Consider the following 20,064-nt stretch of genomic DNA (forward strand, 5'->3'; position numbering starts at 1 on the left):
CAAGCCCATTTTTCGAGTTTATCAATTTCAGTTTCGTTTGTCATAAGGGAAGTGGGTAAAATGATTTTAAACTAAGGAAGCCCAGCCCATTGCATCAACTTGTAGGAGGAATACCTCTGAAAGCATGTGGCAACAGTCAGAGGGACCAATTCCATTTTAACAAAGAAACATCCAGCCGAACCAGGTTCCCAATAGTTTTTAAATATTGTGGACATTTGAGCTTAAAACACTTGACCATGGCGGGTTAAATCAGAGCCAGTCCAAAGCACAACTGAACAAAGCAGCAGTGAGGGTCCCCTAAGATCATTTTCATCTTCTACTCGGTTGGTACTACAGAACATCAGAACTCTAGAACCACAAACACGATTTCTAAAAATATAGATTTTAATATTCTTAAAATAAATACTAAAGAAATTGTTAGTTGAGCTGTGGTGTCTGGTGATATTTGGAAATCCCTTTTATTAAATTCGACATATTTCAAAAAACAAAAGTGGATTTCACAAATGGATTCTTTAAAGATCAGTTCGTGATCAATTATAACTTTTACTTTTTACCAATATTAAAAACTGTGGCCAATGTTTTGGCATCTAAGCAGAAGTACAGGCGTGGTTTATACTGTAATCGTCTAGATGTTGTGGCAAACCAATGGTAAAAGACGTAATCTTTTGGAAGCCATTTTCAGAAAAATCTGATTTCTATCCTTTAAGTTATAGTAAGGGAAATATTATAACTTATTTTCATATTTAATTAACTTTTTCACAAAATAAGAGCCCAGACTTTTCCAGACTTTGGAACCAAGACAGAGAGAAAAAAAGGCAAAAACATTTCACCATTAACAAAGTAACTTTATTGCTTATAAAAAATACAAGATATTTTAAGTTTCAGCTTAGCCTTATTGTACCTGCAGACAGTAACTAGAGGCTGGTTGATTTTTGCTGAGTAGTGTTAATTAAACATCAAAAATAAAGTTGTTTTTTTTCTAATTTATGATTTACTAATGCAGTAACAAACTGACATGACATAACCAGGAGTGTAGCATGTAGATTTTACAAGATGTGTGCAAGATAAATCAGCTCAACGCTCAAGGCTCCATTGGGGATTTCCATCCTGACATACTCAGTGCAAAAATAGGTAACATTTTCTATTTTAAATACATCCACATTGCAAAGCAGCATCAAAAACATTTAACACTGAAACATACGATATGAATTCGCAAACATTCACTGTAGTGTGTGAGAATAAGTTTTTCATTGTAGCTGGCTCAGCATCTGCAGGAAGGTGTGCAACAAAGTCATTTAATGTAGGCAGTAATAGATCTCAGAGTGTATAGAAGAGCAGCCTGCAGCCGGGCTTCCATCACTATTAGGTTGGCGTGAACCTGCAGGAAAAAAAAGTGGGAAAAAAACAAAAAACAAAATGCCATGTCATCTACCTCTGGGTAAAAAGGTGAAACATTTTCAACCCCCTGTCTGTAAAGCTTTGTTTTCTGATGACATTTAAAAGAGACGGAAACGACAGTAAAAGTCTGAAATGCCAGTGATTCATTCTTTGTTGAGAAGATACCAGAGAGGAGTTGAAATGTCAAGTGATTTGCGATGACAGAGGTCAGGCTAAGGTGTGTGTCTGAACCAGTCCGTACCTTTTCGGAGTGTCTGAAGTGTCTCCAGAAGGCGTGGTAAATGCGCGCAGTGGTCTGCTCGGGGTGACAGGCCATGGTTTTAACAAAGACCTTCAGAGAGCGCTCCAGTAAAACATTGACGCTGCCGTAGTCGTAATCGTCGTACCTGCAGACGCAGAAAAGACTTAAGACGGCGGGGAATACGGCGGACATTTTGTTTAGGCGTTGTGAGAGTAGAGAGTGTGCTACACTAACCGTATGCCGTAGAGGCAGTGGATGTAGTTCCACAGAGCTTTCCTCAGAGTGTAAGTGTCCACGTCCTCATGCATGGCCATCCTGTTATAAGTCAAGTTGCTCACGACCTGCAAAGTTGCATCACCATCATCAACTTAAACAAGCTCAGATCACAATTTTAATTATATTTTTGAAAAGTATTCATATAATTTTGCAAGGATGGTTAACATCCTTGCAAAAGTTAACCAATTGGACTGTATGCATTTTTATTTAAAGCGTGTGTAGTAGCCAAGGAACAGAAAACGAGTAAAATCCCTGAAACAAGAATTGAAAGACTTTTTTTCTGCAAATTTACAACTGTGATACCCGACAAAGAGGAAGTTAAGAGTCCTAGCAAATGGTCAAACAAAAACTACTGCCCACTGTCTTGTTTCAGGTGTCTTAAAGTTATTTTTAATGACAAACAGAAAAAAAGTAACCTTTTAGATTTTAGTTCTTTATCTGTTAAGGAAATCAAGTCATAAAGGCGGTGTGCTCCTGAATCTACAAGTGATTCATACAGAGAGTGTTTTTGCTCTTGGGTCATTTTCATCCTTATTGCTTTTTAAGAGATTAAAGGGGAAAGTACCTGAAATTCCTCATCCAGGAACTGACCCATGTCGGGAAGCAGCCTCTGCACCAGAGAGAATCCGTGATCTTCCCATGAATAATCCTGCAGATCAGATGTTGAGATTTTTAAGATCACCACGGGAAGAAATGAGGTGCACAAACAAATCAGCTAATGACAGATATTAGTGATTTTACTCTGGAAAGGCCATGATCGGTGATTGACAGGGGTGAGGAAGTTGTTACCAAGTGAAGACTCGACTGCAGGTCTACAACTAACGATTATTATTGTAATCAATTATTCTATCAATTATTCTGATGATTAACATTTTTTTTTTTTAAATGGCACATTTCTGCAGATTTTTCATTTGCCCACTTTAGTCTTCATTTTATACAGTATTGGAACTACAATAAGAGATGCAAATAAGTAATTCAATTCATTTTTCTAAATAAGAAAAACATTTTTGCTCAAAATGCGATAACATAGCATTCCTTTAGTGTACGCTCGATCATTTGCACCAAAAGATGTATCTGAAGCTAAAAAAATATTTCTATTTATTTTTTGAACCTTTATTTAAACTGGCAAGTTATTAATAACACATTCTTATTTACAATAATGACTTTAACATCGGCATGTGAAAAGCTGAGCCTTTTCTGCTCGACTTGGCGACAACACGGTGTAAGGCTGATCTGATGGTATTTTTTAATTTTTTATTTAACTGATTAATAACCGGGTAGCAAAATGTGCTTAAAAGGTTGTCATTTTGTTGTATTTTGGTACTGAATTTGCACCAAGTGAAGCTTAAACAGCCACATAAGGAGTTCTGGACAGAACATATTTACAGACATTTTGCGTTCATCTTAAATGCAAAATGTATTTTTTTTTTTGTACCGTTTTGGCTTAATCACTGATCTGAATATGTTTTTTGAGCAAATGGCCTTTTTTAGTCTGTATATTCCAATGAATCAATTACTATAAAAATTGACAATTGCTCATTAATCAATTCATCACGATTGATTTGATTGGTCGTTCCAGCCCTGCTTGACTTTCTCCTTTAGAAAATAATTCAACAGCGTTTGTGTTTACGGTTAAAATGTAACATTTAGAAAATATTTGAACAGATAAAACTGTGAACTACCTGTGCTCTCATGGGGGATGGGGACTGTTCTCCTCTGGGGGCAAAGTCCTCATATCTGAACTCGGGTTCCTCCACTAGACACAACACCAGCTCAGGTGGAGCTCCTCTTACCACCGCTGAACAAACACAGTCAAAGAAGTCGAGTCAGCAAATATCCAAGTGGCCGACGGAGTGACCTGCAGTAAACGGGCGTATTTTTACCTGTTGGTATACTCTCGCTCCTCTGCCTTTCAAACCGAGTAACCATCTCCTCCTGCGTGCACTCTTCCTCCTCCTGCTGCTGCTGCAGCTCCACCATTCTCTTCATCAGTACCTCCACCTCCACCGCTCCATCCACCAGCTGCAAACCGTCAAAATTATGATATTTGTATGCACACACACACACACACACACACAAATGACGTGAACCAAGCCGCTTTTGTTAAAGACTGGTGATGGGAAATGACTGCGACTCACCTCCTGCCTGCCGTCCTCATGAGCCGGGCTGTGAGGGCTGCGAGGAATGTGGCTGGGCGACGGAGGGTGGAAGGTGTGGCCCCCGATGTGGTCCGGTTCTGGGTTTAACCCACAGGCCCACACGAAGGAGCAGAGCGAGTGAGTGTGTGCCATCAGAATCACGGCATGGATCAGTTCAGCCAGAGACCAACGCGGCTCTGCCCCGGCACACACCAACTCCTGCAAAGATTGGTAAGAAAAAGCTCCATAAATGCTCGATAAATACTTTTATTGGGTTAGAAATTAAGAGATATGGGTAAATAATATGCTCATCATATAAACCAACACATTTCGAGACTATTTTAAGGACGATGGCCACAGTTTGTCATGAAAAACTGGTAATGTTAGTATACACTTGATTAGTAAAGTTGAACATGAAACAGGCTCAGTTTTCTCACCAAAGTCAACCTGAAAATCCATCATGGCTGCCTAAAATTGGTGACAACTGCAGTAAAATGATTTGTTTGGTCTTCTGAAATTTACATCTCATTCAATCTTTCACACAAAGCACTATTATGTCTGTTACAACAACAAAATGTGCTTGATTATAAATTGTCCCAGAAATTATTGTGATAAACAATATTGTTGTTTTGATTCCATTTTCAATCAATATATTAATAATGGCATAATAATGCAAGTTCACCCTCCCAATGAACAATACGCTTACATTTTTGGGCAGGAAACTTCACACTGGAACTGGAAGACATTTTAAATATTCAAAAGAAAAACACTTCAAAAACGATAAATAAAACGGAAATAAAACCCACACAAAACTGAAACCATAAATAAAAACGGATTATGAAGTCTCTAAACAAAATCTGCCTTTCAAACAATATGAATCGTCACAATGGAAATTATGAAGCTTATTTTAATTTATCATGCAGTTAATTGATTATTTGCTCTTTGCGGCAGGCTTAAGTACTATACATCCTCCTTTTATGAAAATCTTGGCGAGATTTGACTGTCTGCTGAGAAAAATGTAGCATTTTAAAGTAGCGATCAGTGGCGCAACTACACATTATTCAGGTGGATGCGAAAACATAGATCGGCGCCCCACACCCCCAGGGAAGGAACGTCAGGGTGAAGGAGCGACGCTCACTCGCCCCCCGAGGCGACGATACGCGAAGGGTAAAACTCGCTACATTTACCTCGTTACGTGCGCGAAGTGAAGGAGCGGAAGGCGCGCGATGAAGTCTATGGGAAAACATCATCGGCGCGCCACCCCTCCAGACGGGGTTTTGGCACCCCCTCTGGTGCTGCGCCCCTATGCGTTGCATACCCTGCATACCCACTTTTTGCGCCACTGGTAGCGATGGCTGCCTAATGCAAGAACGCAGTTTCCAAAATATTTCACCGGGCGAGTCACCGAGGAGGTGAGTTTGGATGCAAATCAGAAATCTGCTTTTAACTATTACTATTAGCTAAAAGTGGCAAAACATAAAGTTGACTTTGGACAGGAAGTGAGTGGGCGAGCAGCAGACGTGTCTGACCTGGATGTGCTGCTGTGTGATGAGCCAGGGTCGGTGTGCCAGCAGCTTGTTGAGGGTATGGAGGCTGCGGAGTTTGACGGGCGCGTGCTTGATGCCGCTGAGCCAGCTCTCATCCCCTCCAGCCTCCAGGAAAGCCTTGCTGTGCTGCTGCACCATGTACGAACAGTGGTGTCGGGCTGCAGCCTGAAAGACACCAGGAAGGCAAACTAAAAATAAACACGCCCGTATTTCCACTGAAAACATGGCCTTATATTTGAGGTGCGCATCTAAGTCAAACAATGATATCAGGTGTTTTGTTTCTATAAATAACAGTACATATCTGGGGAAGGTGGAGCAGTTGGTTTAATAAATGAGAAACAAGTCACCACATTATTATGAAAAAGCAAGTTGGCAAACCTGTTAGCGACTTGTTATGACAGCTTAAGATCCCTCAAAAACGCTACAAATGTGGTTTTTTTCCCCCTTGAGTTTTCTGTGGTGGGCATTACTGCAGTCAAGTTAGGTTTAACAACACTGCTATTAAATGTTTCACAATAATTCGATATAGTCATAATTGGAAACATGAGCACAACATTTGTTGATGCTCTCATGGAACCGACGGGAGGAAAATAGTTCGCTAAAAACAACTCCATGAGAATAAGGCAGGTAAATTAAAATACATCTCCTAAGCTAATGTCGAGGTCAATGTACTTTTGCTTTTTACAGAAATAATTTTGAGCAAATACCTTGAAACTGTACATTTTAAGTGCAAGCTCTCTTTCTCTAAATAATAATAATAATAACTCAAAGAGATTTTCTTACCATTATGGAAATGTAATGTCTCCAGTCACGGGGCAAAGGGCCGTCTAGTTCAAACAAAGCATGCTGGGTTCTCAAAAAGCAGCTCAGATAAGACGGGTGGAGCGCCATGACCATGGTGAGATGATCGACTCGACCCAGCGAAAGAAAAGACTCGACCAGGATGTCCTGGTTTAGCCCTTCTATCAACATCTGAAAAACAAAAACAGATTCCAGTTCAAACCTTGTCAAGAAAATTTTTACTTTTTTCTAATGTGGCTTTATTAAAGAATCCAAAATTTCATCTGAACATTTTTAACAACATCTAGCTAATAACGCAATCATTTCTGTTGCGGAAACGAAGCTTCATGAGTCACATTTGACTGGAGCTTTGGCAACAAAACTCTAGTATTGCATCTGTTACAGGCTAATGCAGCTCCTACGGCAATGTTGCATCAGAAACGATGGCCCCACCGTTTCTGGGCCTGTCTCTTTGCCCGGCCATTTAGTCGTAAAAACATAAAATGTCTGAGTCTTAAAGATAGGAAATCTAAAGAAGAAAAACAAGTGCCATGTATATTGTCATTTTATCAGACAGTATATGTGCATATTTATTGGTTATAAATGTTATTCACTGCAAACAGAGGTAGAAAAGTAATTTCTGTGATTTGTTGAAAACTCAGAAGCCTTAAACATAAAGCGCTCGTCTGACAGAATACGATCAAAGCCAGGCCGAACGCATGGAAATATGATTTGAATCTTCATTTTCATTAAATGCATCAAAATTAGTTTAGATTTATTTATGCTTTTTTTTTCAGCTGAATAAAGAAAATATGAGGGTTTGGAGCAAATCTGACAAGCATGAATATGGACATTTTTGTAATTCCTTAATGTTCTGATGTCTTTAAAACTCCTGGTGATTTTAAATGTAAGAGACCTTAGAATGAAGAAAGAAAAAAAAAACTTGAATCAACAGTTCAGATCTCAAAGAAAATTGAAAATCAGTCCATATTGTTTTCCATTTTCTATTCCATTCTGGTTCTGCTCAAAGGTGCTTGATGTCTGGTATCCTGTCTTTGGATTTGCATCAATAGACATCAACAATGTGCAAACGCGCAACAACATTATTGGCAAACTGTAGAATTAACTACAATCGAATAGGAGACCCCTTATAGAGGAGGTGATAAGTTGGTCTTAATCCAGCAAAGTATCAATGGGCGCTGCAGTAATAGTGCTATAAACCAAAGAGGAAAAACTAATATCACGCTTTAATGGTAGTTTAGTGAATAGTGAGACAACAAATTGTTCAAATTTACCAAATCTTAACACTTAAAGTTTTATGTGAACCTCATTTAAACGTCAGAAATGTCTGCAGCTACATACCTCTTTTGCAGGAATGAAAGCACTTGGACCAGAAGCCAAGGCTCGAGGTACTTCAATCCCCTCCTCCTGGAAATAAAGAATAACGCATTTCTGTCAAATAATCTAATGATTATTCTATTGGGAGAAAAATGACAACCTTCTTCATTTTAGCAGCACAGCAGACAAATAAATAAGGTTATATTGCTAGTTTTTGAGCTTAACCAGAAGCCTGCTGCTCCTAAAAAAAGAATACAAACTTCAATTAAAAAATAAAAACGGTCAATTCCCATAAATAAGGGAAGATATGTAATTTTGCTGCAAGTATAATTACATTACAAACAGCTGATTATTGGTTATCTATTGACAACCTTTGTCCTGCTAGTCCCAGATCCAGTCTTGGATCTGGGTTAAACCATGGCTCAAATGTTCAACCATAAAAGACACGTATTTACCGTTTAACTAACATTCTTCTACGTTTTCAGCACAAACCATACTTTGGTAAAACAATAAGTAAAAAATAACCGCATGAAATCTACCCCCCATCAGACTGCAGCAGCCGAACTGTAATTGGACACCTGTTCCATAACAAGCGGTTCTTAAAAAAAAGGGAAAAAAAAGGCAAATTGCAAGTCAAAAAAACTCACCGACATCTGAACACGAGAGATAAATACTTCAAGTGAAGCTCCTGGTTGCTTTTAGCAACATGAGTTAGGTCTAAAACAATGGTAGAAATGCGTCAAGCCGGTGTGACTTTGTTACTTTACAGCGCTGCTGTGGGACTCGGGGGGGTGTGCCTGCCTGCCTGCCTGCCTGCCTGCTACATGTTTTTCAGGGCATAGAAAGGAGGCGTGTCCGGCCTGCTTGTTTGTGCTCACAGCAGCAGGAGCTTGCATCACCTTCACCTCAGTGTCTGATGAAATATCCCGCAGTCTGGAGGTAATCAGGACCACTTCCAGCTGATAAATGATTATCAGGTCCAGGTTTATGGTGACTGCGTGGGTTAGTCCTTCGCTCTAGAGTTCTTACAAATAAAAGCAGTGCAGAACCCAACTTATAAGCTGTTCTTATTTACAGAATAACACTCCAGGTTCTCTGTTGTTGCAATATGAAGCAAAAAAAAAAAAGGCTTTTGAACAGCCCAACATTACCTGTGCAATACACAGCAGCTCGGTGGCTCTCATCCGTACCTCCTGAAGGGGACACGACCTGGACAGTCGGAGTAGATGAAGAAGCGTCTGTTTGCTGAGCCGAGCCGAACCGGTCCGGTCCAATTCTAAACGTACTAGAATCTTCTCGCTCAGCTTCTCCAGAGCCGTGGCCCGCTCATCTTTGTCCCTGCTGCACAGCCGAGCTAAGCTCTTCGTCGTCGGGCAGATTTCGGACTCTGAATCGGAGAGGTGACGAGATGAGCTCCCGGAGCCTGACACCTGCCTTGGGTTGTCTTCTCCATAAGCCTGGAAGGTGAAGCTTGGTACGGAACCGCTGGCCATGTCCTGGTACACCTGGGCTGAGCTGAGGTTACCTGTTGTTCTCAAGCTAGGTCAACCTGAAGTAAAGGTAACTCTGAGGTAGTTTGAATCAAACATTAGCTTACGTCAACGTCAAATACTTGAGAACGATGTTATCGCTCACTCCGTATAAACTCACACAGGGATGAATGAGCAGCCAGAGCCTCCCCCTGTCCTTCCTTCATACCCGGCTGCCTGAATGAGTAGCTTCCGGTTAGCTCGCTAAACTAGCTTGTAGCGTCAGCTAGCAGTGCTGTGAACGGCGTTAACTACGCTTTTAAAAGCGGAATACTCGTTTATGTTTAAACACGGGGGTGAGGTATCCAGCTCTTGACAGAAATACACATTTAATACAACTTATGATGATTTACTGTAATTAAATTGCAAGAGCCAAGAAACTTTCTGATGTTCCTGGCTGTTTGTATTCAGATGTTGGAGAGATCGTTTTGTGACGTCACTGTGGTGAAACCTTTCATAAATACTTAATTTAAATTTATTAGTTTAACACTCTACAAAGCTTTAGATAATACCCAACCAGGGGTGAAAGTAGTTTTAAATTCTTGGGGGTACTATGACAAAAAAAAGACCATAAAAATATGTGTGTATGTATGTATATGTATATATATATAGAGTATATAGCTTCTTTGTGTGCTTTGGAGTTTCTGTGCTGATTAAATTTTTGCAAAGTGATAAATACTGGTAGCTCTTGAATTGCTACAAAATAAAGCTGTATTTCCTTCAATCCACTGGCTGCAATGTCGACAACTTGAGATGCCATGAGACCTAAATCCTGAACATCATGGCATGGAGTGCATCCCAGTTTTCCATGTCTGGCATATAACACCATTCATTTTAGCTTAAACTGGTTCTATTGATCCTGTGTCCAGACAGAGGGATAATCAATAGCCCAGCATCATGACCTGTTTGTTCTGAAGATCCTCCAGCTTCCACTTCTCTTCCTAACATGGCGCCTCCTCACCCTGACTCTCATACTGACAGGAGGAACCACAGAGCTCTGTTAGGTTAAAGCTAATCTTCTGAAGTTGGGATATTTTTTCTCCAACAGGTTCCAGAGGAATCACCTCAAACAAGGTGTTGGACTAGATTTTATTTCAATGTCATTTCTGAATTTTAGAGCCTCATTTTCAACAGTGGAGCTAAGGTTGAAAAAGGTTATTATTTTGGAGAAAATCTTATATCAATATTTTCACTAAATAAGAGGCAAAAAAAAATTGTTTGATAAAGGAAAAGCCTCTCAGACTCTGAGCCCGACAGCACCCAAAAGAATTTTTTTATATTAGACAATTAATTTCACATAATTATCGCGGTAGGAGCCTTTTTTTTGTTAAATACTTATTGAAACATATTTACTGTGTTTGGCGTTTGTTGTAAATGACTTGTACTCTCAAAGGATGAGGTAATTAGTCCAAGTTTGTCGTTTATTGAACGTTCAGAAACTACAGCGGCTGTGATGCGCCACAGCAAAGATAAACAAAGGTAAAACAACCCGAACAAGTGATCAACTCTAAACCACTCGCACATTTTTACTCTCCATCTTTCTCTGTCATTTAAGCACACCCGTTGCCATGGCAACCTCCTGAGCTCCACAAGCAAACCAGAGATTATGTTAAAAACATAACAACCAGTCCGTTACAATATTAGGCTTGTAGGCTTGATATTTATTTTTGCGATTATTGATAAGGGTTTCCCCGAACACAGCGGTGGTTGATTAGTTAATTTTAAACTCCTGCTCTGCTCGTTATTTTGATCATGGAACCGAAACGCACAGAATTGCGCAACACCTTGTTGAAACAATAATCACTGAGATTACTATTGTTGTTGGGTCACTAATTTGAGCACGTTATGTTGATTTTTTTGTTGTTGTTCTTTAATAAAATACAACGTTTTAAGCCAGACAGAGGACGTGCTGGTCTCAGCCTCCTGGCTGCGTTCAGTTTGTCATCTAATGTCGAGATCGATTCAAAACCTTCCGCGATCGACATATTGCACCGCTGCTCTAGCAAAGCACAAACAGTTCAGAAACAATATGAAATGAGGAAAAAAGGCTATTTATTAACTGATTAAGTTGTGTTTTAGATTGTTCTTGAAAAACTAATCAGTCACGCGGCTGATTAGTGGGTGCATTCACGGCTGCACAGTGAATCCATTGATTTTTTACAGCAGAGAGCCGCTCCCCTCTTGAGGGTACTGCGTACCCCCGCTAAATCTTTTAGGGGTACGCAGTACCCTGCCGTACCCCCTTACTTTCACCCCTGGCTGCACCCCTATGCGTTGCATACCCTGCATTGCGCCACTGAATGCGCTTCCTAACCAGACGCTCCAAAGCGTTATTTAGCAATGTAAGGTGTTGTTTAATTTATTTTTAACATTGTATTTTCATACATTTATGCTAGGGCTGCCCAAGTCTAGTTTTCCAGAGCTACCATCTGCAACTTTAGATGCATTCCTTCTCTAACACACCTGGATCATTGACTCATTATAAGCCTCTACAGAACTGAGTTGCTGGTGATGAGGGAAGTCAACTTTTTGTCTGGGGTGTGTTTTAGGAGGGATGCATCTAAAAGTTGCAGTCTGGAGGACAGCTCTGAAGAAACTTAGATGAGTCACAACATTTAACTTACTTTTGGGATTATTAAAGTATTTCTAGCCAAACTGAATTGAACTGACACGAATTGCATTTAATTAACCTTGGGGGGCCAAGATACAAAAGAACTCTTCTTGTGACTACCTTTTTTGCTTTATAGTTTCATATTACTTTATTTTGTGTCAAATCAGCTGCATTGTATATACTTCAGTCATTCATGCAGACAATTTGCTCATTTTTGTCCCAATCCAGAGGCTCAATTAACATTTTTTAAATGATCTTTCAATATTAAATGATAATAAAATAATCAAAGTCATAGCTTAACAGTTTTTCCTGCTGGATTTCTGTTAAACTCTACTTTCAACTTTTCATTTGTTCTTTCATAAAGGCATTTCACTATCAGTTTTGTAAATCCTTTCATAAAACGGGGAAATCAGCTAAGTGTTCTGTTTTCATACCGATCTTTACCCCTCGAGAAGCACTTTAGCACTTAAAGACTATTATCCAAATTTATAGTGCAATTAAGCTAAGCTGCAGCAGGTAACCCAAAGACATCCAGCGTTTTTGGTCCTCATGAGCCCACTACATATATTAAAACCACACACTGCAGCAATATTAATTTAATCTGTTTTATACTAAAATAATCTGAAACTGCGTTGAACTGTGTGTATTTGTGCTTTGTTTGTTTCACAACTTTTTCTGACCCATAAAGACCACAACCTTATTAACTTCCTGAATCACCTTTATTTAGCAAAATAAACATCACCTTTGTATTCTTCCTGTCAGACATAAATCTTATATTAATTTACCGGTATATGTATAAAGCCGCCTTTTAAATAGGAAGACAAGAAAAGAAAAGAGAGAGGCAGGTAGCAAAAAGTAAAAACAGAGAAGCAAAGGTGATGAAGCTGCATCATTTGACTTGGCAGAGGTCGTTTCCGGCAGTGACAAAGAAAAAAAAGAACATTTAGTTAACCATCACTGTTTCCCTATGAGGGAAGACTTTTATTAGCACACAGGCCGGCTTCGGAGAGCAACCTACAGAGAACATGCGCATATAAAGGCTTGTCCCCCCCCCCCACATGGTAATTTGAGGCTCGTGTCCCAGGAAAGTTGGAGAAAAATCAGTGATAGATTTGGCAAGAGTTGATTGGAAGAATCTGGAGAGTTCAGCGCACAAGCAGAAGTTTGGATTCATATACTTGAGTATTTTACTGAACGCAACATGGTGAGTGTGCAGAGCCATAAGAGATGAGTTGCATGGGAGTCTTCAAACAATTTTGTTCTCCAGCAGGGCAATCCTCTTCGACATACTCTCTAGTAAGACGTTGTTAAGGGCAGAAACGGAGACAGTCAATAACACAGACATCTGACTCATTATTACAATCATTAATTATTCCTAATGGGAGTAGGAGTGATGTCAGGCTATTAAGTGAGAGAATAGGTTTTGTAAAGCAGGGTTTTACTATTTTGAAACAAAGGCAACATGAATATGGAGCTCACGCACCGTCTTTAGCGTCTTACATTAGAGATTAGCACTGTTAGCACAGCTAGCTTCTTTTAAACAACAGTTATGATGAGCATTACCTGAAGACGGTAAACTCTTGCCTAAACTTGGAGACTTCCAACAGGCCACCAAATACACTATGGTTGATGCCAAACAGATATTGGAATTTCAAAAGGATAAAACTGCAACTTTGTTGTAATATGTTCAGCCTTCCTGTTATCCACCGATAGTGTTGCACTCTCATACTCTCTTACAGCCTGAATGTACAGCAAACATGTTTCAACATGACACTACAGTTGTTTACATATCTGTGCTTCCTCTGACTTTATTATTATTGAGATATTTATTTTCAAATATCTCACTCCAAAATAAAAATTGCTCATTTACATTCTCCTTTCCTCAGAAACAGCTGCCACACTAAAGATTATTGACGTTACTACAATTCGATGGTACTTGGTACGGTCCATTCACTTATGGGAAAAAGACAAGATTTTTGTTTTTCCAACAAACAGTGAAATTCTTGGTGCATTGCTACTAAAAAATGTTCCCAAACACACAACACAGATTTTTCCACTCTCAATCACCGTAAAGGATATATTTTTTGTTTAGTGCTTGTAGGGCATCCTCTACTTTCTTCTGGAATTTTACAAGACTGTCGCACTCACAAGGGTCCTCACCTGTGGGATTAAAGCACAGGGTTAATCTTTGCTTTTCTTGTAATAGAAGCATTTGTTCAGTTTGTCTGTTTTGGTAACTATCATTACATTTGTTAATTTGTAGCTTCTTGGCAATCTCGCTCATTGCCTTGAAGTCAGCTGTGTAGAAGTAATGATCTCCAATTGGCTCAGAGGCAATCTGTTTCAGCTCACTCTCCAATGCATTTCCCACTCCAACAGCGTACATCTTCAAACCTGTGAGGCACAAACACAGTCTAGCATTACTTTGCACTTCACCTTTCAACCCCAATATATGAAGCAGATTTCTTTTTCCTCCGTCTTACCAAGTTCCTTTGCCTTCTTAGCCGCATCTCCAATGTAGTCCTGGCTGCGTCCGTCGGTAAACACAATGGCGACTTTTTGGACTCCAGGCCGGGCGTTGTTAAAGACATTATCAACCGTGTGGCGTAGAGCCATGCCTGTCATGGTTCCCCTCTCCATGTAATCCATCTTCTTCACAGCCTCTTTCAGATCTTTCTTGTTGTTGTATCGGCCCAGGGGAAACTCCTGTGTGTTAACAAAAGCAGAATCTCGAAATGAGAGGGAAATTAATGGCTTATTGTGGCAGCACCGAGAGTGAAAACTGAAACTTACCGTGTTGACAGTGCTGGAGTACTGCACAAGACCAACATGAGCATTTTTTTCAGAGACTTCCAGTTTGTCAATGATCTGGTTGATCCACTTCTTGACCAGTTCAAAATTCTCGGGACGCACGCTTTTTGAGCCATCAATCACAAATACTGCATCTATCGCAGCATTGCCGCAAGGTGCTGATAGCAGAAAATACATCGAGAGGATAATCTTAATCGAATTGCACTTATATTAAACTGGCACAAATACGTTCAGACACACACACTCACCACTGCAAGTGCGACCATCGTCCTTTAAGGTAAAGCCATCTTTGCAGGCACACTTGTATGATCCTGGGGTGCTGATGCATACCTGTTGACAGTCGTGATCCCCAGTAGCACACAGATCTGACACTGTGTGTGTGTGTGTGTGCACAGAACACAGTGCACACATCACCATACGGAAAGGTGCAAGCACACACACACAGGAGTTGTTGATTAGGGTTAGGAGGTAAAAAAAAAAAAAAACTATGTCAGTTTGAATTTTAGCAAGCCTTTTAATGATCCACTGCAATCTGCAGTCATTCAAAAGGGATATTACACTGTGGATTTGTTCTTAAGCAAGGTTTTAAAGAGTGTCCATGAGTAGTCAATGTCTTTACCGCAAGAGACACCAGAGTGGTTTTTTATGGATAGCCCAAAATATTGCAAGATGAATGGCCTTTGCCATATGTAGTCAAAAAATAGTCTTTGGCCCTATTGTGGTACCATTAGCATGCTTAGCAAAGCTAACTATGCTTGGCATTGGTGAAGTTACCATTTACTATTGCTTTGCTATTTTGTCACTTTGTAGTTTAATTTCATACCCAAATATAAACCATGAGTCATAACATAACATAACATAACAGAGCCCATGAGTGATTTTCTTTGAACATCTTTCCAACTCTCTTAAGATAACACTTAAGACAGATTGTTGCCTGCTACAGATCAGTCATTAACTGCTCATGTACGTATACCACATAACTCCACTTCCAAAAGAACAAACTAACCCTTTAACATGTGAAGGAAATTATGCATATTTCCAGTGGATCTTTAAAACAAATAGGTGAAAAAGGCTGGCGCAGCATGACTTTTTACATATGTTGTGCTAATTTCTTTGTGTTGTACACATTTGTCTCCATTACGAAGTAAAAGTGCCGTCATGCAGCTCTGCCCTTGGAAGAAACGTCTGCAATAAGACGGGCTTCTACAGCACGAGCAGCACAAAGCCCTGAATACTATCGCAGGCCGAGACCGCCAAAGGGCGTCGCTAATTCAGTTTTAATGATTGTCGCTAATAAATCGGTAATTACAGATGGATCAGTCTCGCTCCTCGATTATGAGAGAGTTGAGAGAGGAACAGGAGCAAATCTCCTTCCAAAAGATTGTTTCTGCCCTAATGTCCTCATAAAGCGGGAATTTTAAGAAGGTTTGATATGAATGGGTGAAATTAGCCCATCCATTATTTGAGTCTTGGCGAGGAGGCGCAGAGGACAAAAGAGAGGACACAATAAATTGGAATAAAAGATGATAGTCCTGACATCTTACCCTCTGTGCAAAGGGGCCAGCAGAAACTTCTCCACTGTGATGAAGACACGGATAATAGCCGTCTAACTTCTCTTTCATTTGTGCTTGACTAATCCCTCCTCTTACTGTAAAGATGGGTGGCTCTCTCATCTTACCACAGAAGGCCTCCTGAAACTTCTTGGTGAGCTTCTCGATGACGCTGTAGCTCTCTACATAGTCCACATGGTCATCCAGAGGCTCGCTGGCCATCTGCCTGAGGGTGGTCATGTCCACGCGTCCCACACCGATGGCGAAAATTTCAATGCCTGCATCACGCGCACGCTGTGCCACGTCCTTCACGTTGTCCTGCGGACGCCCGTCTGTCACGATGATGGCAACCTGTGGAAGCAAATTTGTTTAATATGTGTAAACAGCCCACCAGGATTGGAGAATGGTTGTGTAAAGCTTCTGAAATCTACGTCGGACCTTGCTGACATCAGGAGATTTGGCCCGAGCTCCTTCAGCCTCACTGAAGGCCACGTTCAGGGCGAACTGGATGGCCGATCCAGTCATCGTTCCGGTGGAAAGAGGCTCAATTTTGCTCACAGCCTTGACCAGAGCAGTTTTGGTACGGTGAGTCTTCATAGACACCTACAGATCGGCAATGACAACGAGAGTTGAGGGCGACATTTCCATTTTTAGAAATTTGAAAGACTCAAGTATCAAGATTTTTCTGTAAATATTCTTATGACATTATGAATATTTGAGAATATGTGTTTTCTTCAAATTATGCACAATGCTAAATCAAATCAACAATTTAGGTCCAGTGTAAGCTTGTAAACTCAATTTTCATGTGTGTTATCTTTTCCAGACTTGGACAATGTTAAAAGTCCAAAAGCCAAAAAAGAAACAAAATATTTACTAATGTGCTCATGCAGCAAAAGATAAATACCATCTTATAAATATAAATCATATTGATGTCTTTCAGATAACTTAACATCTAAAAGCTGGAAACTCAAACACTTCTCCATGCTCATTTTTCCAGACTTGATAAATAATCAACTTCCACACTATTCAAGATTTGTCAAGCTGTTGGGAACCGATCTCTACCTCATTCTTGACACGGCTGGCGTAGTTGACGACTCCGACTCGGGTGGCGTTGGGTCCGACGTTCAGGCCGTTGATGACGTTTGCCAGAAAAACTTTCACCTGCTCAAACTCTGAAGGGCGAACGCTACGACTGCTGTCTACGATGAACACGAGGTCTGTGGGACGGGCTTTGCACAGACCTGCCGCTGCACATGGAAGCAACCAGAATTATTTTTCATGTACTATACGTTTACATTTGTGACATTTCTAAGAAAAGAAAAAAAAAATGAATTACAGCGTTTAGTAATAAAGGGCTACTAGATTAAAAAGCAGAGATGGGTGGGGAATTGTGGGAGGAGACGAGAGGAGAAAGAAGGCAGTGAGAATGGATGGGCGAGGGCACGGAGGCGGCCAAAATATATGTATGAGGAAGTGGGTGGAAACAGAGACGACTCGGCTTCAGAGATTGAAAGGCAGAGGCAGTAATGGAGGAAAGATTGGGCAGAAAAACAGCAAGATATCTACTTTTAGAGATTAAAAATGAAGTAAAAGCTGATTCATGATTCCCTGTATTAAACACAGCTTTTTAGCTCGACCAAAGAGATTTTGGGCCTTTCTCTAGCCAACATGTGCTCGGTTTGGATAAATACTAATTGGGTCTGGGCTCACAATGGGGTTTTGTACATGGTGTCCATTTGGGCTGACAAAGCACCGCCCATTCCAGAAGAGCCAATTGGACTCTCTATGTAGGTCTTAACTCTGTCTCTAATGGGTATTAAGAAACTCTGCTAAAGATGCACATTTATATGGGTCCCACTGTTTACCCAAAGTTGTCCAGCATCAAATTTATGTAGGCAAATAATACGGAGCTATTATATAATAATCCAATCTTTTGCTGCCAATTTCCCATCTAAATGGACCCCAAAAGTAAATACTGGGTGGGTCTGAACTAAACACAGACTCACTCTTGTTTTCAGTCTCAACTTTCACATTTCCTTCTGTTACAGCTTTTATTTATGTTTTTTTTTTAAATCTACCAAGCTTTCACACTAAAAATAGACAAATACACTCTACCTTCAAGTGCCACACCGTGTTCACACATTTTCCAAACTTTATAATTGTGACCCACAACTTCCAAGCACCAGATGATTTACCAAAGTATTTAAATTAACAAATGCCAACAGAAAATATGGATATATAAACTAAAACTGCCTGTACAACTTCAATAATCTCAATTTTAGGCCTGAAAAAAGAATAAACACATCCAGATTTTAAACCTTTGAGCTAAATCCCAAATACTTTTGCCTACATTTTTATATTTACTTTTCTTCATAGTACCATAGGTCAGCTTGTGTTGAAACTGATTTGAATATTTAATATTATAACTACTAATTTATAATAAAGTCCATATCTACCAAGGCTGTAATTCAGGGTTTTTGATAGCTGGTGAAAAACCTATTTGTATCTGTTACAAAGCTGTATACTGAGGTGAAGAAATTGGGCAGGTTACGTGTGAATTGCATGCCAGAGTTGGAAAAATATCATCTTGAATAAACAAAGTTGTATTTGACTTGCTTAAGAATTTGAGCAACATAATTATATGAGGTAAACTTACTTAGGCTAAATAAATAACGGTGGTTCTCTAAAGCTCTTAAATCAAAATGAGTGAAACCTGAAGAAACCCTGATAAATTTACACAAATAACCACAACAGAATCAGCATATTGACATAATTTTATCCAATCTCATTTCATTCACAATAACTGATTTTTTTCTCTTTTAATTGTGATTATTCTGTAGTTTTTCTTCTTGTATAGTTGAACTCTTTCATTCACGCACACACACATATATATGTGAATGAAAAAAGAAAAAAAGGTTTATTTTTCAGTGTAGTCTTAGCATCGATCTAAGTGGTGATATTTTTACTCACTTTTGTGCAAATATTTTTTTCAAACTACATTATGTATGGTTTAAAGTCTGATAAAGTATGACAAGGAAATTGATTCAGATCTTTTCAGAATTACCAGGGTTCTGGGTTTTTGAGTTAGGCTTCAGGGGTTAAAAGGTCATTCTTACCCATAGCGGCGGCCATACGCTGATCAAAGGTGGCCTGAGCTCCGATAAGGCCGAGCAGCAGCAGGAAAAGCGGCACGGTGGGCGTCATGGTGAAAGGTAGGGGGTCCGAGTGCGGCCACAGACGGTCCAGCAATGAGAAGCAGAAAGGAGACAGAATGGGCCGGAGGACGCTCCAGGTGATGGGGACAGCCACAAAGTGAGACCGAGTGAGGCTGAGCTGCAGGTTATCAATGCAAGAGCTTCATACACTCTGCCCACAAACAGCATCCCCCCCCACACCCCCCTGCACAGCTACAGTGTGGGTACGTGTGTGTGGGAAAGGAAGGGAAATACCTGCCCGGGAAGGACCTAAATGGTGGGCAAGGAAATACAAACACCTTGATATGGCTAGGATGTCCAGGTAAACGTGTGTACAGCAGGAAAGGTGTGTGTGTGTGTGTGTGTGTGTGTGTGTGTGTCTAGCTGGGGGTGCAGGACCAACTGGGGTTTGGTGCACAGCGTGAGTGCCAGCTCTGCAGCTTCAGGTTGGATTTGGCCGAAGCTCAAATAAACACCAACATGAATTCCTCTTTTCTCCCCATGTTCACTCGCATAGCAAACACACGTTTGTGGGACGGAAGTGAACGAGAGCCATCATACACAGCCTGCAGTGTTCCCGCCGTTCTGCATGACGGGTGTGTGTGTGGGGGTGAGTTTCTGTTCAAATTCAAAAGTACAAGCTACTTCCTG

At 40.2% G+C, this 20,064-nt stretch overlaps 2 protein-coding genes across 5 annotated transcripts; both read right to left on the reverse strand.

Moving 5' to 3' along the window:
* Positions 1-824: 824 nt before the first annotated feature.
* On the reverse strand, positions 825-9,663 carry sesn2 (sestrin 2). Of its 3 annotated transcripts, XM_008421835.3 has the most exons (12): positions 9,369-9,662; positions 8,870-9,267; positions 7,743-7,808; positions 6,384-6,572; positions 5,583-5,765; positions 4,054-4,272; positions 3,799-3,937; positions 3,598-3,713; positions 2,481-2,564; positions 1,874-1,980; positions 1,640-1,784; positions 825-1,378 (listed from the first exon to the last, which is right to left on the reverse strand). In XM_008421835.3, the coding sequence occupies exons 2-12, from the start codon at positions 9,209-9,211 to the stop codon at positions 1,292-1,294; spliced, it is 1,677 nt and encodes a 558-aa protein (XP_008420057.1). In that variant the 5' UTR covers positions 9,212-9,267; positions 9,369-9,662; the 3' UTR covers positions 825-1,291. The 3 variants fall into 3 exon arrangements, with proteins under 3 accessions (XP_008420057.1, XP_008420058.1, XP_008420059.1); XM_008421836.3 differs by having other exon boundaries at positions 8,909-9,663; XM_008421837.3 differs by lacking the exons at positions 8,870-9,267; positions 9,369-9,662 and adding an exon at positions 8,366-8,808.
* Positions 9,664-12,555: 2,892 nt separating this feature from the next.
* On the reverse strand, positions 12,556-19,578 carry matn1 (matrilin 1). 2 transcript variants are annotated; one of them, XM_008421839.3, is made up of 10 exons: positions 19,336-19,577; positions 17,282-17,466; positions 16,658-16,822; positions 16,348-16,570; positions 14,918-15,040; positions 14,652-14,827; positions 14,342-14,564; positions 14,106-14,252; positions 13,938-14,018; positions 12,556-13,154 (listed from the first exon to the last, which is right to left on the reverse strand). In XM_008421839.3, the coding sequence occupies exons 1-10, from the start codon at positions 19,421-19,423 to the stop codon at positions 13,105-13,107; spliced, it is 1,461 nt and encodes a 486-aa protein (XP_008420061.1). In that variant the 5' UTR covers positions 19,424-19,577; the 3' UTR covers positions 12,556-13,104. The 2 variants fall into 2 exon arrangements, with proteins under 2 accessions (XP_008420061.1, XP_081468869.1); XM_081612743.1 differs by lacking the exon at positions 14,918-15,040 and having other exon boundaries at positions 19,336-19,578.
* Between the last annotated feature and the right edge of the window lie 486 nt (positions 19,579-20,064).

The sequence above is a fragment of the Poecilia reticulata genome, chromosome 11 (assembly GCF_904066995.2).
Source record: "Poecilia reticulata chromosome 11, P_reticulata-male-v2, whole genome shotgun sequence".
NCBI lineage: Eukaryota > Metazoa > Chordata > Actinopteri > Cyprinodontiformes > Poeciliidae > Poecilia > Poecilia reticulata.